The 27,806-nt window shown below is 42.5% G+C and overlaps 1 protein-coding gene across 1 annotated transcript in view; it reads right to left on the bottom strand.

Moving 5' to 3' along the window:
* Positions 1 to 27,806, bottom strand: part of USP34 (ubiquitin specific peptidase 34) — a gene marked incomplete in the record, with an annotated part of 5,849,982 nt that overhangs the window by 5,239,320 nt on the left and 582,856 nt on the right. The window contains 1 exon segment of the mRNA XM_044061224.1: positions 16,698 to 17,118. Coding sequence (XP_043917159.1) covers positions 16,698 to 17,118 — 421 coding nt within the window.

Here is a 27,806-nt window from a genome sequence, read left to right as displayed (position 1 = left end):
TAGGCTTTTTAGATACCATTGTAGTTTCCTCATATGCAGTCTTGCATATGGAATTAGTAGAATGCAAAAAGCCATGAACCCCAGGGTTTGCAGTATTTTCCTTGCAGATAAGCTGGGTCTTTGTGGCCAGTACTTTGAAGTAGGTTGTCAAATAAACTTGTTTCTCTGGAGTGAGGAAAGCCATCTGGGAAGTTGTGTTCAAGCTTGCTCCCAGGAATACAATCTGTTGGCAGGGTACTAGGTGAGAATTCTTTTCGTTTATGGTGTACTCCAGTGAGGTTAGAAATTTCTTTATGAATGCCAGATGTTTTAATAGCAAGTCCTGGCTTTCGACCTGAATCAGACAATCATCCCATTATGGGTATATCTGAATATTTCTCTGCCTGCAAAATGCAATGGCTTCAGCTAGTGAATACCCTGGGTGAAATAAATAAACCAAAAGGAAGTGCAGAGAACTGATGGTGCATGGAGCCCACTCTGAAGCGTAGGTATTTCCTGCAAGATTCCCTTATTGGAATGTGCAGTTAAGCTTCTTTTAAGTCTAAGGTTCCCAACCAGGCATCTTTGCCTAGCATAGGAAGCAGCTGTTGAAGTGTTAGCATTATGAATTTTGGGATTACCAAAAAGGTGTTTAGAATAGAGAGGTCTAGGATAGGAGGCCAGGAGCTGTCTTTTCTGGGTACCAGGAAAAGTCTTGAATAAAAACCTTGTCCTCTTTCTTCTGCTGGGACAGGTTGAATAGCCCTGATACTTACAAGAGTGAGAACCTGCTCTAGAGCCTCTGCCCACTGATTTGGGGTTGGTAGTGTGTGGAAGTGGAATCTGTATCCTTGGGAAACTATACTCAAAACCCATTTGTCCTGGATAATGAGTTCCCAGTTTTTTTCATGCAGGGCGAGCTTTCCTCCTAAGGAAGCAGGCAGTTGAGCAGGGCTTGGAAGAGTTAAAGTTAAGTCAGTGTGCCATTTTTCCGTGGGGGGGTGCCTTACTACTCTCTGCTTTGGAAGTGGGAGCCCCCCCACTGCTTAGGCCTGTGCGTAGCCTGAGACTGTAACCTACGTGGTCTGATGTTCCTGGGTTTGGACTGAGAAGGCATGGAAGAGGCTGGAAAGGACCAATTCTTTGAAGGCCAATGCCTACTAAATCTGGGAGGCTTTACTTCCTGGAAATCTTTAACAGTTTCCATAGCTTTAGCTTTTTCCTCCATCTATTTGAGGACTTCTGCTTTGTTGCCAAACAGGCGGTCTTGGTTTAAGGGAACATCCAGTAATTTAGCTTTAACATGATCTGGCAAGGATTGCTCCTTAAGACAAGCATGCCTTTTAAGTACAGACCCAGTGACAGCAGCCCTGCAAGATGCTTCTAGAGTCAAAACCACATTGCAAAGTACGTTTACCAACTTGTTCAGCAGAATGCATTAAATCCTGTAATTCTTTTTGTTCAGCACAGTCAGGAATCAACATCATTTTCTGTTTAAGTAGTCCCATAATATGCTGCTGGTACTTTAACATATGAAACTGGCAGTTTAAAGCCCTAATGGCCGGCCAAAGTAGCAGAAGTATATACCTTCTCACCTCATCTGTCCAAGGCTCTAGAATCTCTACTAGAAGGGGTAGGGTTTTTGGCAGCAGTAGCCTTAATGCATTTTGGTCCTTGGGAAATGGTGTCAGGATCCGCAGTAGAATTCTTGAAGAGGAACTTGTGAAAGTCAGGTACTCTGTAATACTGGTCAGGTTTTCTGGGAGCTGGAGGTAAAGTGTCTGGGGAAAGGCTAGATTCTAAGAAAGCATCTACAATGTCCAGAACAGGAGGGATAGCTAAAGGCCTGTGCTGAGGGAGGAGTAAGAATTCCCTAAGTCTCTTTTTGGAGTCAGAGTAATCCTGGCTTTCCCAGTGGAAATGCTCCCTGAGTGTGTGCAAGGTTTCACCAAAAGAAAAATCTTCTGGTGGGGAAGCAGAGGGAATGGAATCCTCTGCATCAAAATCCTCATAGGTAGATAAGGGCAAATCCTGGTAATCAGAAGAAACAGAAATATCAGATTCCTGATCAGAAGAATCAGAAGGAAAATCAGTTCTGGGTCTCTAAGAGGGGAAAGGCTGGCTTCCCCTAATTAAGGTAATAAGGTCTACAGCCATTCTAAGCATTTGTTTTTTAGGCATATGGGGCTGAGCATGCAGTCTGAACGTCTGTTTTCTAGGTGTGGGTCGAGTTTTAGACCTGGATGAAGAAGATGGTGTTGGTCTGAAATGCAAGTCTGTAGGCCTGAATACATCCTCAGAAGCCGCTGCCTGCACAGTGGCTCCAGACCCATCCAAGGTAGAGACATCTGCAGGTTCCATAGTCGAAGAAGCATCTCGCAGCATACCAGACTCCGAATGGTTTTCAGTAGAGGCCTGTGAATCTGAAGTAGCGGGTATCAGGGGTTGCGAAAGCGCCTCACTGAGTACCGGTGGACTGGCGACTAGCTTCAAAGGCAAACCAAAACTTTAGGAAAATAGGATTTTCTAGTACTAGGCCTCCTTGTCTCAAGAATGATATCCAGCAGCTGCTTACAAAGGGTTGCTAGAGGTAAGTTCAGGGGATTAGCCAGGCTGCAAGGTTCAGGGTCTGAAGCTGAGGGTGCAGAATTTGGCCCCCCTGCTGGGACAGCAGGGAAGGGGTCTGAGGCAGTTGCCATAGTTGTAGCACTGTCAGACTGCGACAAAGAGGATACCAGTGCTGGCATGGCCAGTCGGTGTAATCAGGATCGTCCTTGGCTTGTCCTGTTTGACCTTTAGTAGAACCTTCGAGAGGCAGAGGGGGAAAAGCATAGACTGAAAGGCTTTCCCAGGAGAAGGACAGGGCATCCACCTTCCAAGCTTGGCTGTGGGGAGTACTGGTGCAGTATTTGTTCAACTGATAGTTCTCAGGGGAAGCAAACCGGTCCACCTCTGGTGTCCCCCATCTGTTCCCCAAAAGTCTGAATATTTTGGGTTCCAGTTTCCATTCGTGTGGGCCCATGAGATTTCTGCTCAAGTCGTCTGCCTGTGAATTTAATTTGCCTGGCAGGAATTGCACTTGTAGGTGCACTTGGTTGCTCAAGGCTGTGTTCCACAGAGCAATGGCTAGTCTGCAGAGTGGGTAGGAATGTGCTCCCCCCTGCTTGTTTATGTACCACATAACTGTGGTGTTGTCTTGTCTTTACCAATAGTTGTCCTGGAAGAATAAGGCCTTTGAAGGCTGTCAGAGCATTCTGTACAGCTAACATTTCTTTTTGATTCATATGCAGGTGCATCTGCTTTGGGTTCCATTTGCCCTGAATGTACTGCCCTGCCATGTGAGCCCCCCATGCATAGTCTGATGAGTCTCTTGTTAGTGTTTGGGCAGCAGGGGGTAGAGTGAAAGAGAGTTCCTTGTTGTGATTGCAGGCCTCTTCCCTTAGACAAGGGATGATAGGAATTATTGTTTCCAGATCCCGAGAATGTTGACACCATAGACATTTTAAATACCACTAAAGTTTACTCATATGCAGTCTTGCATATGGAATTAACAGAATGCAAGAGGCCATGAACCCCACAGCTTGCAGTGTTTTCCTTGCAGATAGCTGGGTATTGGTGGCCAGTAGTTTGAAGGAAGTTGTCAAATAAATTTGTTTCTCTGGAGTAAAGAACGTCATCTGGGAAGTTGTGTTCAAGCTTGCTCCCAGAAATACAATCTGTTGTCAGGGTACGAGGTGTGATTTCTTTTCATTGATGTACCCCAGTGAAGTCAGAAGTCTCTTTACAAATGCCAGGTGCTGTAGCAGCAAGTCCTGAATTTCTGCCTGAATCAGGCAATCGTCCAAGTATGGGTAAATATGAATACTTCTCTGCCTGCAAAAAACAATGGCTGGAGCTAGGCACTTTGTGAAAACCCTGGGCACAGTAGATAAGACAAAGGGAAGTGTAGAGAACGGATACTGTATAGAGCCTGCCCTAAAGTGAATGTATTTCCTGCAAGATTCCCTTATGGGGATGTGCAGGTAAGCTTCTTTTAAGTCTAGGGTTGCCAGCCAAGCATCCTTGCCTATCATAGGTAGCAGCTGTTGGAGAGTTAGCATTTTGAATTTTGGAACCACCAGAAAGGTGTTGAGAATAGATAAATCCAGGACAGGACGCCAGTAGTTTTCTTTTCTGGGAACCAGGAACAATCTTGAATAAAAGCCTTGTCCCCTTTGTTCTGCTGGGACAGGTTGAATAGCCTTGATGCTGAGGAGAGAAAGTACTGCTTTTGGGCCTCCGCCCACTGGTTTGAGGGAAGGTCTGGCCATCCACTTAGGGTTGGGAGCGAGAGGAAGTGGAATCTGTATCCTAGGGAAACAATGTTTAAAACCCATTTGTCCTGGGTAATGTATTCCCAGTTCTTTGCATGCACAGCGAGTTTTCCTCCTAAAGGTGCAAGTACTTGAGCAAGTCTTGGGGGAGTTGAGGATAAGTCATTGTGCAAGTTTACCATAGAGGGGTGACTTACTACTCCCTGTTTTGGATGTGGGAGCACCCCACTGCTTAGTTCTGTGCATAACCTGAAACTTAAGTCTTGGGGGTCTGCTGCCCCTGGGTTTGGACTGAGAAGGCCTGCAAAGGACCAGTTCTTTGAAGGTCAATGCCTACTGAATCTAGGTGGCTATACTTGTAAGAAATATTTAACAGTTTGCATAGATTTAGCTTTCTCCTCCATCCTTTTGAGAACAAACAAAGACACAAAACTACTTGTGCATCGAGATAAAATCTGCAAATACTACCAAAAATGCAAAACTCCCAACTCTCTTGCCGAATACAAGCAACTGCGAAATCAAGTAAAAACATAAATGGTCACTGACCGCAAATCCTACTACCTTAAACTTCAAAATAATCATAAAACTAACCCCAGAAAATGTTGGAATAGTATTTCATCAATATTATCCCCAGGCAAAAAAGATAACCCTTGCCCTGACCCAGACACACCAGACCTCCACCTAGCTACCCAATTTAACTCCGTTTTCATTGACTCCATAGGCAAACTCACCTCTTCTTTCCCTAACAACATCCCCCCCAACTTAACTGATAAAAACTTAACATCCATGAACCCTAAGTCCTCCCATTTTACTCTCAAATCCATTCCTAACCACACTATAAAAAAGCTCCTACAAAAGATAAAACCTTGCTCTAATGCCCCAGATGACATTCCATCCAAATTTCTCCAACTAGCTGCTGATGGCATAGCCCTTCCAATCAGCATCCTAATCAATCGCTCCATTCAGGAGTCCTATGTACCATACCTCTGGAAAAAAGCCTTCATCAGCCCCCTCCATAAAGGAGGTACAAAACTGTTCAAGCTCCATCTTTCGCCCTATTGCTATATCCTATTCCCTATCTCGAAGATACTCAAAAAATGTACTCACCTCCAACTATTACCCTACCTATTCCACAACCAACTCCTAACTCCTACCCAACACGGGTTTATACCAGGACATAGCACCACCACTGCCCTTCTTTCCTTCCTCGAAATCATTAACTCTGCTCGTGACTCTGGGAACATAGTTTCTATGCTCCTCCTCGACTTATCTAAAGCTTTCGACAAGGTCTCTCATGTGCTTCTACTTTCTAAACTCTCCCATCTTAATCTCTCCTCTTCGTCTATCAAATGGTTCTCCAGCTCTCTCTCAGCCAGGGAACAAGCTGTAAAATGGAACTACTGCACTTCCTCTTTCCTTCACACCCCAACAGGTGTACCCCCAAAGCTCTATTTTGGGTCCTTTACTATTTAACATTTTCATCAATGATTTCTACCAAAAGATCCCCAATGCTAAACTGGTGCAATACGTAGATGACTCCACTATCATCTGCTCAGCCAAAATTCTTCCTTTACTAATAAACCTTACGCAAGAAGCCCTCTCCTTCAGAGTCCTGGATGCTTGACAATCACCTAGCCCTAAATGCCTCCAAATCTAAAATAATGATCTTTACCCCTTCTAGACATACTGCTGCTGACAAAGCATCTTCTCTATACTTAGCCTAAACAAATCAGCTATTGAAATAGTTCCCCATACAAAACTTCTTGGCGTCCTTATCAATGACCAGCTAAAATTTGATATCCACCTACAACCAATATTAAAAAGACTCATCAAAAACTTTGTATGCTTTATCGACACAGGCGCTACCTTTCTCTGCCTTCTAGACAACTCCTATCATCTACCCTCCCTTTTGTATGGAGCTCCGCTACTCTCTAAAATCCAATCATCCCTAAAATCTAAACTTTCCTCATGTTATAACAAAATTTCACCAAGTTTGCCACAGGATCCAAATCCTCTAATCACCAATGCAACTCCCTACATGCTCTAAAGTGGTTGGAACTCCCAAGCTACCTAAATTTCATTCAACTAACTATAGCACACAAGCTAATTTTCAAACCTTCTAACTATCCATCACTCTCCTCTTCCCTAAAACGTCACCAGTCACATAGAACACTTAGATCCACAAATCAGAACCTCTTAGAACTTTACAAGCCTTTACACGCACCAGTGCAACTTCTACTATCATTCTCCCTTGCCAGATTACAGAAATCTCTTCCCCCTTACATTAGAATTACCCCTAACCTGCCATCCTTTAAAACCCTACTCCACTCTCACCTCTACTCCCTCTGGGAGTGCTCCTGTACCCATCCTACCTGATTCCTGATACCTATCCCTATTCTATTCTACTCTAATCTCTGCCACTGCTTCAATTCATCTCTCTAAAATTCCTTTGCCTAAATACATGTAGTGTATTAAATGAACATAAATGTATTGTTTTTGCTAATATTTTATAAGTGATTGACTCAGCTCATATATTTCAAGATATGTAAAATCTTGCATTCCTGTATACTGAATGTTAAACTGTTCTCATATGCTGTACTAATACATTGTATATTGTATATTGTCTTTCTGTCTGGAGCTTTTCTCCTGGGGCCTCCATTGAAAACGGGCTACCTTGGCCCGGTTAAACTGAAATGAATAATAAAATAAACAACTTCTGCTTTACTGCCAAATAAGCGCTTTTGGTTTAAGGGTGCATTCAGTAATTTTGCTTCGACATGATCTGGCAAGTTTTGTTCCTTAATCCAAGCATGCCGTCTAAGAACAGACCCAGTGACAGCAGCCCTACAAGATGCTTCTAAAGCAAAGCCACACTGCAAAGTATGTTTATCAACTTGGTCAGCAGAATGCATTGACTCTTGTAAATCTTTGTGTTCTGCACAGTCAGGAATCAACATCATTTTCTGTTTAATTAGCCCCATAATATGCTGCTGATACTTTAACATATGAAACTGTCAATTTAAAGCCCTCAAGGCCAGAGTAGCAGAGGTGTATACCTTCTTACCCCCATCTGTCTAAAGTCCTAAAATCCCTATCATCTAAAGCCCTAGAATCCCTGTCAGAAGGGGTAGGATTCTTGCCAGTTGTTGTTGCGTCTTTCGGCTTTTCCCGGCCAGGGGTCACCACAGCGGAACTCCAGTCCACTAATGATTGGCAGTAGATTTTTACATGCCGAGTTGCCAGCCCTGACGCACAGACGATCTAGCTGAGAATCGAACCGGACAGAGTCTTACTGTGAGGCGACAACGCTACCGCAGCACCACCACCGCAGTAGGATTCTTGTCAGTAGTAGCCTTAATGCCTTTTCGTCTTTGGGAAATGGTCTCTGGATCCACAGTAGGATTCTTGAAAAGGAATTTGAGAGAGTCAGGTACTCTATAGTACCTGTCGGGTTTCCTGGGAGCTGGAGGCAAAGTATCCAGGGTAAGGCTGGATTCCAAGAAATCATCATCTACAATATCGAGAACCAGAGGGATAGCTAGAAGCTTGTGCTGAGGCAGGTCTAAAAATTCTCGGAGTCTCTTTTTGGACTGAGAGTAGTCCTGGCTTTCACAGCGGAAATGCTCCCAAGAGTATGAAGGGTTTCAGCAAAAGAAAAATCTTCTGGAGGGGAAGCAGAGGGAATGGAATCCTCTGCATCAGAATCCTCATAGGTAGATAAGGGTATGTCCTGGTAGTCAGAAGGAACAGAGATATCAGATTCCTGATCAGAAGAATCAGGAGGAAAATCGGTTCTAGGTCTCTCTGAGGGGAAAGCTGGCTTCCTCTAATTAAAGTAATAAGGTCTTCAGACATTCTAATCATTTGTTTTTGAGGCCTGTGGGCCTGAGAAAGCACTTTGGTTATCAGTTTCCTAGGCGTAGTGCAAACTTTAAGCATGAGAAATTCAGTATTTTTGGCTCGAAACAAAGTCATCGGTTTAATATGAAAATCGGTAGACCTGAATACACCATCAGAAGCCGGTGCCTGCACAGCGGCTCCGGACCCATCCTAGGTAGAGACATCCGCAGGTTCCATAGTCGAAGAAGCATCTCGCGGCATACCGGACTCCGAATGGGTCTCAGCAGAGGCCTGCGAATCTGAAGAAGAGGGTATCAGGGGCTGCGAAAGCGCCTCACTGAGTACCAACAGACTGGCGACTAGCTTAACAGTAGCGTCGTCCGCAATTTTGGACCTATGCGGTCTGTCTTTATCCTTACTTTTTTTGGAAGATTGCTAGTCGGATGGCTTACCGACGCCATTTCGGAGTACGGAGATTGAGAGAAAAACTATTTAGCTACAAAAATTGCCCGACGACGGATAGTTCAGGCGTTGAGCAAGGCATAAAAACCGACGGCGAGGGACGTCATGGTCTGGGCCTAAACAGGTGACGCAGTAAGAATGAAAATCTCTATGAGGTATTTGCTTTAAAAGGCAAGACAATTATTAATTTTTTCTGACATCGGTTAGAGCAAGAAAAAGGGATCCCCAACGGGGTACTTATCTTTTAGAAGACTTCAGGTCTTAAACTCGAAAACGAAAATTTCAGTAGTCGGCCAACCAGCACTTGCGAACTGCTTCTGCTTCGGGCACCGCACAAGAAAAACTGGTGTAATGGTGTCAGCTGCATGTTTTATACCCCTGACAACCTGACGTCATGGAAGAAGCGAGAGCATCTGACACAGAAATCCCAAGACTCTGGTATTCAGGCCAGTTGAGGGCTACCTGCAGGCAGATAACCCAAATGTGATGACTGCAACAGTGAAAAACGAAGATCATCATAAAGATATCTACAGAGGAAGTATCAGCAGTTTACAAGGAAAATGTCACTAAATTATGATCTGATTTAACAAGGCTTGATGATACATATGGAGGTGTGCAAGAGGCCATATTTCACAGCTACGTGGGGCCCAGGTAGGCCCAGAAAATGTTCCCTATCCATAAACAATGAGACAGGAGAAAGTACAGTTGCTTAAGTAACAGTAGATGCTCGAATGATCACAACCGAAGTAGCCTAAGTTGCGTGTTACATCCTGCATAAGATTTCACAGGCTGCCAGCTTCCAAAACTTCAGGGCATCTTTCATGCCCCCAAACCATTAGTCGGCTTGAGAAAGTAAAATTTCTGCAAACTGCATCCAGTGAAGACCTGTACTTAGTGCAATAATCACAATGCAGGAGGGACTTTGGTTACCAACTTACTGGAGTCACACTAATCTTTAGCATTCTTCAACTGGCCTTCCAGCACACAAGCTGCAAATAAAGTCTGACTCATTGATACAGTAGATGCATTCTCCCTTCCTATGCTTGGCTACAAAATCAGCAGTAAGCAGAACTCTGTATAGTCAAATGGTAGTCACTTTTCATGCAAGTTAATTAGAAACACACAGTTTAAAAATAATACCTTTACATATGTAAGGCTGAAACTTCCGCTGTAACAGAGAACATTTTTAATAAGGACAAGGACTCAAAACAAAACCTGAGAGGTCTCCCTGCCATCAATAAAAACAGAAAGAAAACTAACATACATGACTTCCATGCACCAGTTTTTACAGTGCAGTGACCTAGAAGCCATATTACCACCTCCGTCAAGTATTCTGCTCTCAACAAAACTCAGAGAGAATGTTTCATAAAGCTGGTAATGCATGCAGTGCTTTGTGACACCCACCTAGTTATGACCACCGCTAACAAAGTTAAGAACATCCCAAGGAAAGTACAGTTGTGTACACTTACCATAAATGTACATGTTCGAGTGTTTTCACTGTTGTAGTCATTACATTTGGGTAATCTACTGGCAGGTTGCCCTCAGTCTGCCTGAATATCAAAGTCTTGGGTCCTGCGTCGGTTGCTGTCTATATATATATATATATATATATATATATATATATATATATATATATATAAGGAAAGAGAAGCTCTAGAAAAAAGGGGGATGGTGGGTAACCCGGACTGGAACAGTAAATACACTCGAACATCTACATTTATGGTAAGTGTACACAAATGTACTATGTTCTTTGTGTTTCACTGTTGCAGTCATTACATTTGGGTAGAATCCCAAAGCTATGGATGGGAGGCTGGAACTAAATAGCATTAGGAGCGGCTATAAGGCCCTGCAGAACTGCAGTGGCAAAGCCTGCCCTGGACTTAGAAAAGAGAGGCAAATGATAATGCTTTGTAAAAGTATGAACAGAGCTCCAAGTAGCAGCTTCTAGAATGTCTTTGGTTGGCACCCCTCTGAGAAAAGCTGCTGAGGTAGATGCAGTCCTGGTGGAATGTGACCCGATTCCCATGGGTACCGTGATGCAAGTAGCAGAAACGAATGCAGTGGCTTATCCACTTTGAAATAGTCTGCTTTGAAATAGCCTTCCCCTCTGATCCTGCAGCAAATGCCACCAGTAGCTGCTCAGACTTTCTTAGAGATTTGGTCCTGTTGAAGTAAAATCTTAGTTGTCTGTGTACGTCCAAGGAATGCAGAATCCTCTCCCCCTTGTTCTGCGGATTTGGGTACAAAGTTGGGAGGTGAATAGCTTGGTTAAGAGCCACACTGGATACCACCTTAGGCATAAAGGAAGGATTAGTCCTGAGGGACACCCTGTCCGGGTAAAATGTTATAAAAGGCTCCACAGCCATGAGGGCCTGTAGTTCTGAAACCCTTCTTGCTGAAGTGATTGCCAGCAGGAAAGCTGTTTTCGAATATAAAAACTTTATATCCTCAGTAGCTGCTGGTTCAAATGGAGGCAGGGTGAGCTTTTCCAACACAAAATTGAGGTCCCATGCAGGAGTTGGTGATCTTCAGGGAGGCCTTAAGTTTTTGGACCCTCTAAGATACTATTTCAGCAGAGTATGAGAAAAGATGGGAGGCTCTGTGTTGTAATGAGCTGAGATGGCAGAGGCATGGATTTTTATTGATGAAAAAAATAGGCCCTTGTCAAGCATCTCAGTCAAGTATTGTAAAATCTGAGGAATATTTGGCTTTGCTGTGTCTGTTCCTTGTTCCTGGTTCCAAGCACAGAATCTCTTCCATTTATCAGCATAAGATTTTTCTAGTACTAGGCCTTCTGGCTTCCAAACGGACACCCATCACATACTCACTGAGAGGTGGTGTTTGAATAATTACATGATCAGCCATGCTGCCAGGTTCAGAGTTTGGACCTGACTGCGGAGAATTTGATTGCTCTGCTGAGACAGTAGATGAGGTATATGAGGCAAGTACCAAGGACGGAGTTGAGACATATTCCTTAGAATTTGGTACCAGTGCTGGCGAGACCAGTCCGGGGCAATTAGGATAATTTTTGGTTTTTCCTGTCTGACCTTCAGTAAGACCTTGGGAAGAAGAGGCAGAGTAGGAAAGGCCTAGACTGATAGGTTTTTCCAACTGAAGGATAGGGCAGCCACTTTCCATGCTTGTCTGTGATAACTCCTTGTGCAGAAATTGTCCAATTGATAATTTTGGGGAGAGGCAAATAGATCTCTGTCCGGACTCCCCCATTTCTCTGTTATGCTGAAGACTTGGGGATCCAGTTTCCACTCGTGAGGGTCCATAAGATTTCTGCTTAGATCGTCTGCCAGAGTATTTTGTTTTCCTGGCAGGAATTGAGCTTGAAGATGTACTTGGTTAAGTCAAGGCTGTGTCCCAAATGCCATGGCTAGTTTGCAAAGGGGGTAGGAATGTGTACCCCCCTGCCTGTTTATGTACCACATAACTGTGGTGTTGTCAGTCTTTATCAGTAGCTGTCCTTGATGAATTAAGTCCTTGACGGCTGTCAGGGCATTCTGAACAGCTAACATCTCTTTCTGGTTGATATGCAGATGCATTTGTTCTGGGCTCCATATGCCCTGAATGCATCTCCCTGCCAGGTAGGCCCCCCAAGCATAGTCTGATGTGTCTATAGTTAGGGTTTGGGTGACAGGGGGTAGAGTGAAAGACTGTCCCATGTTCTGGTGACATGTCTCTGTCCACCAAAGAAACTCCTGTTGTAGGCAGGGAAGAAGAAGAATCACTGTTTCCAGACTGACAATGTTGACTCCATAAACATTTTAGATACCACTGTAGTTTCCTCACATGAAGTCTTGCATATGGAATTAGTAAAATGCAGGACGCCATGAACCCCAAAGCCTGCAGAATTTGTCTTGCATATAACTGGGTTTTTGTTGCCATCTGTTTGAAGTAAACAGTCAGCTGCCTTTGCTTGTCTGGCGTAAGGTAAGCCATCTGGGCAGTTGTATTCAAGCTTGCACCCAGGAATGTAATATTTTGAGAGGGTACCAGTTGTGATTTCTTTTCGTTTATTGTGTACCCTAGGCATGTTAGAAGCCATTTTACAAACGCCAGTTGTTGAAGAAGAATGTCCTTGTTTTCTGCTTGAATGAGACAGTCGTCCAAGTAAGTATAGATTTGTATGCTTCTTTGTCTGCAAAATGCAATTACTGGTGCCAGGGCCTTTGTAAAGACCTTGGGCGCAGTAGATAAGCCAAAGGGCAGTGCAGAGAATTGGTAATGCATAAAACCAGCCTTGAAATGGAGATATCTTTTGCACGATTCCCTTATTGGGATATGCAGCTGTGCCTCTTTTAAGTCTAGAGTCACTAACCAAGCGTTCTTGTCCAGCATGGGCAGAAGCTGTTGCAAAGTCAACATTTTGAATTTTGGGATGTCCAAGAAAGTTCAAAATCGATAAATCCAGTATTGGGCGCGAGGCATCTTCTTTTCTGGGTACCAGGAACAGTCTTGAATAAAACCCTTGCCCTTTTTCCTGTTCTGGTACTGGTTAAATAGCCTCCATATCCATGAGGGACGTAACTTGTTTCTGTGCCTCTGCCAACTGATTTTGTGGCAGATCTGGCCAACCATTTGGAATTGGCAAAGTATGGAAATGAAATCTGCATCCCTGGGATACTATGTTTAATACCCACTTATCCTGGGTTATTAACTGCCAATTTTGAGCATGAAGTGCTAATTTTCCCCCCTAAGGAGGCGGCCAAAAGATAAGTGTTTGGTGATGGCAGAGGGAAGTCATTGAGACTGTTTACTGTAGGGTTGTACTTTGTTTCCACCAGATTTGGAGGTGGAGGCACCCCATTGCTTTGACCTGTAAGAACCCTGTGATTGGTATCTAGAGCCTTTTGAGTGCCTGGATTTGCCCTGTGAGGCTCTGTCGGACACAGGAAAGGACCAGATTTTTGTAGGCCAGTGTCTACTGAATCTGAGTGGCTGCACTTGGAAGAAATCTTTTACAGTTTGCATAGATTTAGCTTTGTCTTCCATTTTCTTTAAAACTTCTTCTGCCTTATTACCAGAGTATCATGCTGTAAAGGTCCATCCAACAATTTAGCTTTAACAAGATCAGGCAGATTTTTGCTCCTTGAGCCAGGCATGCCTTCTAATCTCACAGATCCAGTAACTGTGGCCCTGCAAGAGGCCTCCAAGGAACCAAAACCACATTGCAAAGTATGCTTTCCAACCTGTTCTGCTGCATGCAATAATTCCTGTAATTCTTTATTTTCCACACATTCAGAAAATCAACATCATTTTCTGTTTCAATAATCCCATAACATGCTGCTGATATTTAAGCATATGAAACTGGCAGTTTAAGGCCCTAATTGCAAAGGTTGCAGACGTATAAACCTTCTTTCCCCATCTATCCAGCGCCCTGGAATCTCTATCAGAGGGGGAAGGATTCTTAGCTGATGAGGCCTTTACACCTTTGGGACCCTGTGAGATAGTTTCGGGGTCAGCAGCAGGATTTTTGAATAAAAATTTGTGGGAGTCAGGAACCCTGTAATATCTGTCTGGCTTACTAGGAGCCGGAGGTAGGGAATCAGGAGCTATGCTTGATTCCGAAAACACATCAACAATGTCTAATACAGGAGGTATAGCCAAAGGCCTAAGAAGGAAATCCCTAAGCCTCTTGTTTGATACTGAGGAATCCTGACTCTCCCAATGAAAATGTTCCCTTAAAGTATGCAAGGTTTCGCCAAAAGAATAATCTTCAGGAGGAGATGCAAATGGGATGGATTCCTCTACATCTGAATCCTCATAGGGTGGTACAGAAAATTCCTGATCAGAAGAGGAATCAAAAGAAATAGAAACCTGATCTGAAGATTCATAATCAGTGTCTTGCCTAGGCCTCTTATCGGGGGGGGGGCTGGGAACTCCTGATCAAGGTAATTAAGTCTTCAGCCATTTGTTTTTTAGGCATAGAGGCCTGAGCACGTGGCTCATGTATCAGTTTTTTAGCCTTAGAAGTTGCTTTTGTCTTTGTTTTTGAAGCTGGCGTTTTTTTATACAAATGTTGAGGCCTGAAAACACCCTCAGAAGCCGGTGCCTGTTCAGCGGCTCCGGACCCATCCAAGGGAGAGACATCCGCGGGTACAATACTCTGAGAATCTCGCATGCCGGACTCCACATGGGTCTCGGTAGAGGCCTGCGACTCGAAAGTAGCGGGTATCAGGGGCTGCGAAAGCGCCTCACTGCGTACCGGCGACTGGCTTAGGAGAAGCTTTGTCATCGGTTTTGGACCTCGACGGTCTATGTCCTTTTCTTTGCGAACTCCGGTAGTCGGATTACTATCTGACGACATTTCAGGGTAATTAAATCGGATTCCAAAATATTTTGAAGTAAAGATATTTCCGACGCTTAATAGTGTGTTTGTTAAATCTAGCACAAAACTGACAGCAAGGCACGTTATGATCTGGGCCTAGGCAAGGAATACAGTACAAATGAAAATCCTTATGAGGTATTTGCCTCCCACAAGTAATGCAATTATTAACTTTTACTGACATCGGTAAGGAGCAAGAAAAAGTTTCCCCAATGGGGTACTTAGCTTTAATTGAAAACTTCGGTTCTGAAACTCAAATGCGAAAATTTCAGGGGTCGGCTGACGGGCACTTGCAAACTGCTTCTGCTTCGGGCACCGTGCGGCAAGAAAGACTGAAGAAAATGGCATCGGCTGCATGTTTTATACCCCTGACGACCTCACTTCATGGAAGAGGAGACAGCAACTGACGCAGGACCCAAGACTTTGATATTCAGGCCGACTGAGGGCCAAATGTAATGACTGCAACAGTGAAACACGAAGAACATCCTAGAAAAAGTAAGCAATGTCCCAGATTTGTCCATAGTCGTTATCTAACATGCAAAATGTGATAAAAACGCAACATAAATGGAACATTTCTAAATATTCTTTAAACTGGAGCAAGACAAAAAAGGGAAACTGCAATACCATTAGAGAGATGCTTTACTATCTTGTCTCTAAACAGCCAAACTAACAACTTTTACACTTACAAACAAAACAATGTGAAATATTCTAATAATGTTGCTGCAGGGTTGGACAATATTGGGTTCTAAATACTTTAAGTCTCAGTGTCACAAGCAAAGCTGTTTTAAGCATTTCTGACCCATTTCAAGGTACGAGTTTTATGACCTCCAAGTTCTAAAAAAAACATGCATTTTAAATACTATCCAAAAACAGAGTAATAGGAAGGCCCATTTCATTTATCTGCTGCCCAGTACCTTCTCAAACTCTCAAGGAATCTAGTTTTACCATCTACATACCATTTGCCAAGAAAAAATAACTTCACCATGTAAATAACGCTACATTACTTGAGAAATACACATTTTTAAATGATAAATGTGATGACAAAAATGAACTTCACACAAGCAGCAGGCACAACTTTACATAAATGTGCTTTTACCTTCTACAATACATGTTAGAATGAACCATGTTTAGATTCCATAGCAGAACTCTATATGGAACTGTAGTTTTTGAACCTCAAATGTCACCCTTTGAGAAGGCAACAAATCTAATCCGCAAATGCATCTTATTTTACCAGTAAACAGCACTGCATTGTGTGTGTATATACATAAACATATGCATATACATATACACACACAACACACATCTCAATACACACGCATATATCCATACATACCTACGTATATTCTCATTTACATAGTACATATATTGATATATACACATCTGTACACACACACACACATATATATATATATATATATATATACACACACACACACACACACAAACATAAGTAATAGACAGGTATACACAGTGTACAGACACACATACACAGCAATGTCTACAGTACTACATAAATACTTAAAGTTTTAACTTTAAATTTCCACAATTACAAAGTTGCTTATAAGTTCACCTGAAATTGCAGAATGATAAAATAGCATGAGGCAACAGTACACAATAACAAAAATAAAAAATCATTTAGGCATAAAAAACTGCAAAGCACCACTTTCATGCAGATACATGAACTACCATCTGCAGACTGTAACTACTTCCATGAATACAGAGCTACTTAAAAGCAGTACAAGCTTAATAAAGTTAGGCTTAAGTAATACCTCTATTGTGGGATGAGTACTGTGTTTGTATGCAGTATACAAAGGAAACTGTATCTGAAAGACTTTTGCCACACACAATAATAGTTTCTCTTTTTCTTCAGTGCTCCATACGCTGGAAGTTTCAGTGCAGTTTTCAAATTCCTCACATGTGCTACCAATTCTTGCAGAATCCGTTTTGCTTTCTAGATTCTTCTGGTCATCCGTATAACCCGTGTCATCTTCAGGTTCTTTCTCTACATTTAAAAGTTCATCACTTTGATGACCTGAGTCTTGCCAACCCAAACTCAAGTTATTAGTGCAACTTTTACAGAGCTGGTCCCGTAAACACTGAACTTGGGCAATCACAAAATTAATTAGAGAATAAATTACTTGGCTGAAGATCTCAAGATGCTTATACTCCTTGAAGCAGCAAAGACATTGCCTGAATGAAAATAAAGGGGGGAAAGGAAACAAATTAATGAACATATTTTCCAAGAGTTCAGGGCTGGCAATCAATAAAACAAAATAACTCATAAGTATGGTCAATCAAAAACCCACAAACTATGAGAAAGTGGCCAAATATAGTATGCACACAATCTGCAACAGATGCTTCGCATATTTTACAGACAAACTTTATTATAGTCACAAAAATGCAACACACACGTATGTATCCACGTGTGAAAAAATATACATGTATATATGTGTGCATATATCAAACATACTCACACATGAGTGTGTTTGTAATATCTCTAAGTGGAAAACCAGATTGCCAAATCTGCAGCAGTAAAGCAAAAGATTTTAATGAACAAAATAAAAAAGGTCAACAGTAAACAAGACTAAACTATATTCACACATTTGCATACATGAGCATACACAACTAAACAGCCTGAAACAATGGTTAAGGAAGTTAATGAAACTGGTTGGCTTTTCAAATATGCTGCATTGCTATCAATGCCACAAGCATTTTAGCATATGTATATGTGGACACCTTCTTTTCAATCTTTTGTGCACCTGGAAATTACATTAAATACATAAGAATTAGACTCAAGTCAGATATTGATCACGTATAACTTTAGAACTTTGAAACATGAACATGCAGTCTGATGAGAAATATTATAGATTCTCAGATTTTTACCGTTAAATATTCACTGTTTTCTAATCATCCAATCTAATATTTCACTGTAGCATAACAGAATAAAAAATATAGTACAGGATCACTGAAAAGCAGTATCAGTATACGGATGGCACTGGATAAAGGACCAAGGAAGTTGAGAAAAGAGAGCAGTTTATCCCATTAAATAGGGGGCAGAAGCAACACACAAGTAAATCTGTTTACTAATAAGGGGGAAAAACAGATGCAAAGAGGGATTTTTTTCTCAGAAGATGGAGAGGTTAACAGTGGAGTGTCACTGAAAACAATGCTGGCATTAAAGTTTTTCAGTGCCTGCCCTCGTGGTATAGAGAGGTGGAGCCCTGACTATAATCTAGGTGACAGAGATTTTGGTCAGTGGCTTAGACACTGGAAAAGCCACGCACTGAGGGAGAAGAATGAAGTGGCATGGCCAGCTCACCTGTTTGGTGGTGAGGGGGGGTATGTGTGCTCAAGGAAATGTACAGGGAAGTATGTTTTTCCCTGGTGCAGACAAGATAAACTATTCGCCTAACTTCAGGACTGGGGGGGGGGGGGGCAGAGATACTTACTGCAACACCCCTTGTGAAAGTAAGGGTAGACAGGATCTTAAGTCCACAGAAAGGACCCCCCCCCTTTCTTGTTCAAGAAAAAACAAGAGTGGGGATACAGGGCCTAAATGAAAAACCTTGAACTACTCTGACAGCTGTCTTAATGATGGTCCCTCCTAATTGCATCTTGGGACAAATTACCAGGAAGGGGCTGATGATCGAAAGACAATGGGAGGGAAAATGTACAAAAAATGTTGTGTTTTCCATGTTAGACATGGCAATGGACATTAAAAACATTGCAACTTACTTGCAGATAACACTAAAGGAGCCAGTGAATAACAGCAAATCCTACAAAACTTCAGGTACAACACTTTGAGAATTGGGCTGAGAAGATATCAGAAGCTTTACTTTCAGACATTCCTATTTAGTCCCACCACAATTCTCCAGCTCTCAATTATAACCTATGCTGTTTGACATTAGGTCCAGCTGAAATTTCCTCCTACCTGGTAAGTCTCAACCCTTAACAGTTAAATAAAAACACCAACTCTGAAAGAATTGCAAAGAATGTATTAAATATGAACAAAATGGACAGCTGTGTAAGTTAAACTTACCTGTAAAACTAGAGATAATGGTAAATTAGTCTCTTCCTTATTTCTAGACTTGTTTAAAGCCTTTGACATAGTTTGTCACAGCAAACTTCTTCAAATGTCCTCACCTGGTCTCTCTCAGCCAACTCTTCTATGGCTTAAAAGCTACCTGTCCAGTAGGTATCAGTCTGTAAAATGGCACCCTACACACACTACTTCCTAGTCGCCACAGGTGTACCACAAGGCTCTATGCTTGGTCCCCTTCTCCAACATTTTCACCAACACACACTATACTTCCACACAACAGGCCAACCTAATAGAATACGCAGATGATTCCACTCATTTGCACATATGGCAACATGGTACACCTACAAAAAATTACTCGGGAAGCTTTAGCAGCCACTAAAACATGGCTTCGTAACTCAACTCATGCTCAACCCAAAAAAGAATAAACTACTATTTTTTCCCCCTAAATCCCTCTCTCGTGAAAAAAATAAATTTAAAGTCCCCTCTGATAGTACAACCACTGAAGTCACTTCTCATAGCAAACTAATAGGGGTGATAGTGGATGACAATCTCGCATTCGACTTCCATATACACAATTGCATAAGAAAAACTCATCAAAAACTACAGATGCATTACAGAGCCAAACACCTCTCTCATCGAAGCAACTAAAACTACACTTTCAAGTATTTATCTCATCTGGAATCTTCTTTATGGTGCTCCCATCCTTAACCTCCAGGCTTTACAAAAACTGAAACGAACATTGTTATAACAAGGTTGCTAAATTTGCAGGACTACCCCTTTCAGAACCCACCACTGTACAGCACTGAAAACCCTAAACTGATAGAACTGCCACATTAACGAACATATACACAACTTATCACCCATAAAATAATCCAGCATCCATCTGCCTGTCCAGCATTAAAGCATTAAATAAAATATTCAACACAACTATGTTCCCAAACTCCCGTCTATAAGCCTAGCAAATCTACTGGGTGCTGTCTATACTCCTTCAAGGTTATTAAGGCTTGAAACTCTCTACCTGTATCCATCAGGTATACCCACCCTACCATCTGTCAAAACCACTCTGAAAGACTTACCTAAAATCTACCTCTGTTCTTGCTCAAAACCAGGATAACCTATATATCCCTAAAAGTGAGCAAGTACCTTTATCTTCCTTATATCGCCTTTCTCTTCCTTCATCACTTACTTCCTTACCACTAATTCTCTTTTCTAAAAGCCCATTTTTTCTTCACTTCATATTGCAATTGCTATTTGTATTACACTAATTTACCTTTAATTTCTCAACTCTACAATTTCTCTAAATATTAAAAGATGGTCATATACCTTATATCGATTCTTAACCAAAGTTTTTATATTATATCTAATTTGTTATAATTATTTAAACTGCATATGTTTTTGAAGATTGTAAAATTTTCTTAAAATGTTTTGTAATAATTTGGAGCTTTTCTCCCTGGGCCTCTGTTGAAAATAAGCTTCTACCCAGTCAAACTTTCCCGGAAATCAAATGTCAATCAATCAATAAATAAATAAATACAATCAATCAATCCGAAAACAAACAGTGATGTTAGAATGATCACTGCTGCAGTAGCTTTAGCAATATGGGTCACATCCTGTCAAGGATATAATGGCTGGCCAGCTTCCAAAGCTTTAGGGCACCTCCCACATCCTCAAACTGTCAAACAGCTCGAGCTGACCTAAAAGAAGTCTGAGTGTGAAGCCCTTCAGAGTTCTCCTGACAACAGCAAGAGGGAGGCTGAGCCCTGTAGGGACTATCCCAGGAACAACAAAACAAATGTCCACACACCCCGGCATAAAATCATACTAAAAACAAAGGGGGATGGGGCAGGGAGGGTGCAACTACTGCAGCAGTGATCATTCAAACATCTATTATGGTAACTTGAACTTTATAACTGCACTATGTTCATTATATTGAAAAGTGCTGCAAGTAGCCTTAACTATGGTTATCTATCCATATAGCTAACTATATCTGGGAGGTGGAAAGAGAAGAGTTCAGAAGATCTTGGACAATGGTCCTAGCAAAGCTTGATTCTGGATGTAGAAAAAAATCAACTTTATAGTGCTTTGTAAAATTATGCACAGAGGACATAGTAGCAGCTTCTAAAACATTTTTATAACCTATCCCTTTCCAAAAAAAGGGATAGATGAAACCAAGGTCCTGGTAGAGTGGGACTTGACAATGCATGGAATGGTTTTGTTACAGTATAACAAAAGTTAACAGCCTTAGACAACCATTTGGAAATAGTCTGCTTTGACACAGGTTTTCCCTTCTTACCATCACTAGAAATAAAGAAAGTACAGTTGCGTACCTACCATAAATGTAGATGTTCGAGTGTATTCACTGTTGCAGTCATTACTCTTGGGTTATCCTGCTGGCAGGCTACCCTCGGTCGGCCAGAATTCCAAAGTCTAGGTCCGGCTTCGGCTGCTATCGCCTCTTCCCTGACGTCAGTGTGCCAGGGGTATAAAAGATGCAGCAGACACCATTTTCTTCAGTTTTTCTTGCCCCAGATGTCAGGTGTCCCCAAATTGGTAGGCTGAAAAAATATGCCAATAAAAATACATGCACAAAAATAACATTCCCTTTGTCTACAAGCAAATACACCAAATAGGTTGCATAGGATAAAGAAATGCAGAAAAGTCCCAGCAAAGAGAAAGGGGATGGTGGGTGGGTAACCTGGACTGCAACAGTGAATACACTCGAACATCTACATTTATGGTAGGTACACAACTGTACTATGTTCTTCGTGTTTCACTGTTGCAGTCACTACTCTTGGGTTGAATCCCAAAGCTGAGGATAGGCAGCTGGGCTATATAGGATTAGGAGAGGCTATGAGGCTCTGCAGAACTGCTGTGGCAAAGCCTGCTCTGGACGTAGAGTAAAGAGGTATGTGGTAGTGCTTTGTGAAAGTGTGCACTGAACTCCAAGTTGCAGCCTGTAAGATATCTTTGGTTGGTACTCCTCTGAGGAAGGCTGCTGAAGTGGCTGCTGGTCTGGTGGAATGAGGCCTAATGCCCTTAGGCACTGATTTGCCATGTTGAAAATAGCAGAAACAGATGTAATAGCCTATCCATTTAGAAATAGTCTGTTTTGAGATAGCTTTTCCTTGTGATCCTACAGCATATGACACTAAAAGTTGCTCAGCTTTTCTGAAAGCTTAGTTCTATCCAAGTAGAAACGTAACTGGCTGTGTGTGTCCAAAGAACGCAGAATTTTCTCACCCTTGTTCTGTGGATTTGGATAAAAGGTAGGCAAGTGAATGGTCTGGGTTGAGGGCCACACTGGATACCACCTTAGGCATGAATGTAGGGTTCGTCCTCAGAGAAACCCTGTCTGGATGAAAAATGATAAAAGGTTCCACAGCCATGAGTGCTTATAACTCCGAGACTCGCCTTGCAGAGGTTATTGCTAGGAGTAGGGCTGTTTTCCAGGATAAAAAATTTATATCTGCTGTTGAAGCTGGCTCGAAAGGAGGCAGTGTGAGTTTTTGAAATATATAATTTAAGTCCCAGGCCGGAATTGGCGCTCTCCTTGGAGGCCTAATGTTTTTGCCCCCTCTAAGGTAATGCCTTATTAAAGGATGAGAAAAGATAAGTGGTTCCGTATTGTAATGGGCTGAAATGGCAGAGGCATGAATCTTAATTGATGAGAAAGAAAGGCCTTTGTTCAGCATCTCAGTTAGGTATTATAAAATCTGAGGTATATTTGGTACACACATGTCAATGCCTTGTTCCTGGTTCCAAGCACAGAATCTCTTCCATTTTTCTGCATAAGATTTTCTGGTACTGGGCCTCCTGGCCTCCAAGACAACATACATAACAGCTTTTGAAAGAGGAGTGATCTGAATGGTTACATTATCCGCCATACTGCCAAATTTAAGGTCCTGAGGTGGCTGTGCAGGATCGGATTGCTTTGTTGGGTCAGCAAGTGAGGAGTTTGAGGCAATATCCATGCTGGACCTCAAGACAAGCTCTTTAGGACTGGGTACCAGTGCTGGCGTGGCCAGTCTGGTGCAATCAGTATCATTTTTGGCTTCTCTTGTCTGACCTTTAGGAGTACCCTGGGAAGGAGAGGCAGTGGAGGAAAGGCATATACTGTTAGATTTTCCCAGCTGAAGGATAGGGCGTCCACTTTCCATGCTTGCTTGTGATAAATCCTTGTGCAGAATCTCTGCAATTGGCAGTTGTGAGGGGAGGCAAATAGATCTATGTCTGGGCATCCCCATTTCCTTATTATCATGCTGAAGACTTGTGGATCCAGTTTCCATTAGTGGGGATCCATGAGGCTTCTGCTTAGTTAGTCTGCCAGAGTATTTGTTTTTCCTGGCAGGAATTGTGCTTCAAGTGAATTTGAAAAGCCAATGCTGTGTCCCATAAGATCATTGCTTGTCTGCAGAGAGGGTAGGAATGTGTACCTCCCTGTTTATGTACCACATGACCGTAGTATTGTCTGTCTATCAGCAGTTGTCCTTGATGAAGTAGGTCCTTGAAGGCTGTCAGGGCATTTTGAACAGCTAGCATCTCTTTTTGATTGATTTGAAGATGCATCTGGTTTGCAGGCCATTTGCCCTGAATACATTTTCCTGCCATATGGGCCCCCCATGCATAATCTGATGCATCTGTTGTTAGTGTCTGTCTGGCAATGGGTAAACTGAATGGCAGACCCTTGTTGTGGTGACAGGCTTCTGCCCACCATCGAAACTCCTGTTGCAGGCATGGAATGAGTGCAATTACTGTCTCTAGGCTGTGGCAATGCTGAGTCCAAACACTTTTTAGATACCACTGTAGTTTCCTCATATGCAGTCTGGCATATGGAATTAGTAGAATGCAGGATGCCATGAAACCCAGGGCCTGCAGGATTTTCCTTGTAGATAAGTGGGTTTTTCTTGCCAATTTCTTGAAGTAATTAGTCAGTTGCTTTTGTCTGGCGTGAGATATGCCATCTGGGCAGTTGTATTTAAGCTTGCACCCAGGAATATCATCTCTTGAGAGGGCACTAGTTTTGATTTATTTTCGTTTACTGTGTACCCTAGGCCAGTTAGTAATCTTTTTACAAATGCCAGATGCTTTAGAAGAATGTCTTTGTTCTCTGCTTGAATTAGGCAGTCATCCAAGTAGGGATATATTTGAATTCCTCTGTCTGCAAAATGCAATTACTGGTGCCAGGCACTTTGTGAAAACCCTGGGCGCAGTAGATAAGCCAAAGGGCAGTGCAGAAAATTGGTAATGCATTGAGCCAGCTATGAATCTGAGCTATTTTCTGCAAAATTGTCTGATTGGGACATGCAGGTATGCCTCTTTTAGGTCCAAAGTTATGAGCCAAGCCTTCTTGCTCAGCATGGGCAGTAGCTGCTGTAGAGTCAACATCTTGAATTTTGGAACTTCCAGAAACGTATTTAGAATAGACAGGTCCAGTATTGGCCTCCAGGTTCTGTCTTTCCTGGGTACTAGGAAAAGTCTGGAGTAAAATCCTTGCCCCTGCACCTGTTGTGGTACTTGCTGAATGGCCCTCATGTCCATGAGGGCTGTAATTAGTTTTTGCGCCTCTGCCCATTGATTGTGTGGCAGGTCTGGCATACCTTTTGACCTTGGTAGAGTGTGAAAATGGAATCTGTAGCCTTGGGACACTATGTTCAGGACCTATTTGTCTTTAATTGTTTGCCAATTTGATTAAAAAAGAGCTAGTTTTCACCCTAAGGGGGCTGCCAAAAGAAAAGTGCTTGGATCTGGCAGAGGAAAGTCATTGGGACCGTTTCCTGTAAGGTTGTGATTTGTCTTCTCCGCTTTTGGAGGTAGGAGCACCCCATTGTTTAGGCCTGTATGAGCCTTGGGGCTGAGATCTGCCTCTGGGACGCCTGTATCTGCCTCTTTGTGGTCTGTCTGACACTGGAAAGGACCAATTTTTAGAAGGCCAGTTCCTGCTAAACCTGGAAGGCTGTACCTGTAAGAAATCCTTGACTGTCTGCATGGATTTTGCTTTATCCTCCATTTTTTTCAAAACCTCTTCTGCTTTAGTACCAAACAAGGTATCATGCTGCAATGGTGCATCTAATAATTTTGCTTTAACATGATCAGACAGATTCTGTTCCTTTAACCAAGCATGCCTTCTAATAACAGAACCTGTGACAGCGGCCCTGCACGAGGCCTCCAGTGAATCATAACCACATTGCAAAGCATGCTTTCCCACTTGTTCAGCTGCATGCAATAAATCCTGCAATTCCTTGTTCTCGGAACATTCAGTATTTGTCAATTTCTGTTTAAGCAGTGTCATTAAATATTGCTGATATTTAAGCATATGAAACTGACAATTTAAAACCCTTACAGCCAAGGTAGCAGAAGTGTATACTTTCTTCCCCCATCTGTCTAGAGCCCTGGAATCCCTATCAGAGGGGACAGGGTTTTTTGCAGTGGAGGCTTTAACCCCCCCTTGGGACCCTGAGATATAGTTTCTGGATGAGCAGCAGGGTTTTTATACAGGAATTTATGAGAATCCAGAACCCTGTAGTATCTGTCTGGCTTAGCAGGTGCAGGGGGTAAAGAGTCAGGGGACAGGCTGGACTCTGAAAATACATCATCTACAATGTCTAAAACAGGTGGATTAGCAAGGTGTCTGTGCTGAGGAAGTAGCAGAAAGTCTCTGACCCTTTTCTTAGATTCAGAATAATCTTGGCTTTCCCAGTGGAAATGCTCTATCATGGTATGCAGGGTTTCCCCAAAAGAATAATCTTCAGGAGGAGAGGCTAAAGGAATGGATTCTTCAGCATCAGAATCCTCATAGGGAAGCATGGAATAATCCTGTTCAGAAGAGGAATCAGAGGAAATAGAAACCTGATCAGAAGAAAAATAGGTCTCTTATCAGGTGGGGGATGGGAGCCCCTGATCAAAGAAATTAGGTCTTCGGCCATTTTGATCATCTGTTTTTTTAGGCATGGTAGACTGAGTAGGAGAATGCTGTACTTGTTTCTTTGTCTTTAGAGCTGCTTTAGTCTTTGTCTTTGAAGCTGAAGATGGCTTAATATATAGTTGTGTAGGTCTGAAGACACCCTCAGAAGCCGATGCCTGCTCAGCGGCTCCGGACCCATCTGAGGGAATGATTTCCGAGTGTCCAGTACCTTGAGTATCCAGAGGCCCAGTCAGCTCCACGTGGGAGTCGGAAGTAGCCTGTGGCTCTGAGGTAGTGGGCTCCAGGGGCTGCAAAAACGCCTCACTGAGAACCGGCAACTGGCCTAGCAGAGGTCTCGTCGGTTTTGGACCACGGATGCCTATCCTTTTTCCTTGTCCTTGCGTTTTTTTGTAAACTCCGGTCGTCGGCTGTTCCGACAGCATTATATAATTAAATCTTCGGCCAAATTAATGAAATGCAAAATCGAACAGACGCTTAACAGTGCGTTGGTTAAATCTGGCACAAAACCGACAGCTAGCAATGTTGTGATCAGGGCCTAGGCAAGGAATACAGTAAGAGTGAAAATCCTTATGAGGTATTTGCTTCCCACAAGAAATACAATTGTTAACTTTTTCTGACATCGGTCTGGAGCAAGAAAAAAAGTTTCCCCAACGGGGTACTTAGCTTTAATGAAGACTTCGGTTCTGAAATTCAGATTTGATAATCTCAGGAGTCGGCCGACCGGCACTTGCGAACTGCTTTTGCTTCGGGCACCGCGCGGCAAGAAAGACTGGAGAAAATGGCGTCGGCTGCATCTTTTATACCCCTGGTGCACTATCATCAGGGAAGAGGCGACATCAACCGACGCCGGACCTAGACTTTGGAATTATGGCCGACCGAGGGTAGCCTGCCAGCAGGATAACCCAAGAGTAATGACTGCAACAGTGAAACACGATGAACATCTGAACCAAAGATCTGAGAGATATGTTCTGTCAAAAAAGTACCAGAGTTGTCTGTGGACATCCAAGGTATGGAGTATCCTTCCTCCCTTATTTTTAGACTCGGTAAAGAAAATGGGAAATGAATAGTTTGGCTTAAAATAAACTTCGGTACAACTTCAGGCATTAAAGAAGGATTAGGTCTTAAAGAAACCCTGTCTCTACGGAAAATGAGGTAGGGTTGACTCACCATAAGAGATTGCAACTCAGACAGCCTTCTTACAGAGGTCAGAGCAATCAGTAAACTGTTTCCCATGTTAAGAACCTCAAATCAAACAAATTAGTTGATTCAAAGGAAGCAAGTGTTAGCTTCTTTAACACAAAATTAAGATTCCAAGAAGGGGCCCCACTGGTTCACTTTGACAGCCTCTTAAACAAAACCACTTTCAAGAACATTTACTCGTGAGATTTCCTTGAAAGAGCATCATCTATGGGCAGGCGTGCTAAAATGGCCAATAAATGAACTCTGACAGAGGAATAAGAAAACCTATAGGCAGTGACTCATACAGATATTGTAAAACAAGAGAACAAGTATCCCTGAATGGCTGGTGTTTATGTTGCTGGCACAAATTAGAAAAACTTTTCTATTTGCTAATACAGAATTTTCTACTAGCAGGTTTTCTTGCCTTTGTTGGTACCTGCTGCACATCCTCATTAAACAGGTGCTTACAGGTAATCAAGCCCTTATCATCCAGGCAGTCAACTGAAAATGACTGAAGTTGGAGTGCTTCAAACATCTGTATTATTGTATGAGAGGATACAGTCTGTGAGGAAGCTTGTGGTAAGTGCCCCTTGCCATTTCCCAAAAAAGGAAGAACCACAACTGCAAAGCCCAGAAGGGAGTCATTACAATGATGTTTGGGGATTCCCTCTGAACCTTCAGAAGTTCATAAGTGGAAAGGGTGAAAGCATAAAAAAACTTTCCTGTCCAAAGAAA

The sequence above is a fragment of the Protopterus annectens genome, chromosome 1.part0 (assembly GCF_019279795.1).
Source record: "Protopterus annectens isolate FY-2018-M chromosome 1.part0, PAN1.0, whole genome shotgun sequence".
Lineage (NCBI taxonomy): Eukaryota > Metazoa > Chordata > Ceratodontiformes > Protopteridae > Protopterus > Protopterus annectens.
Note: the sequence above shows the minus strand (reverse complement) of the source record. Positions and strands in the feature narration are given on the sequence as shown.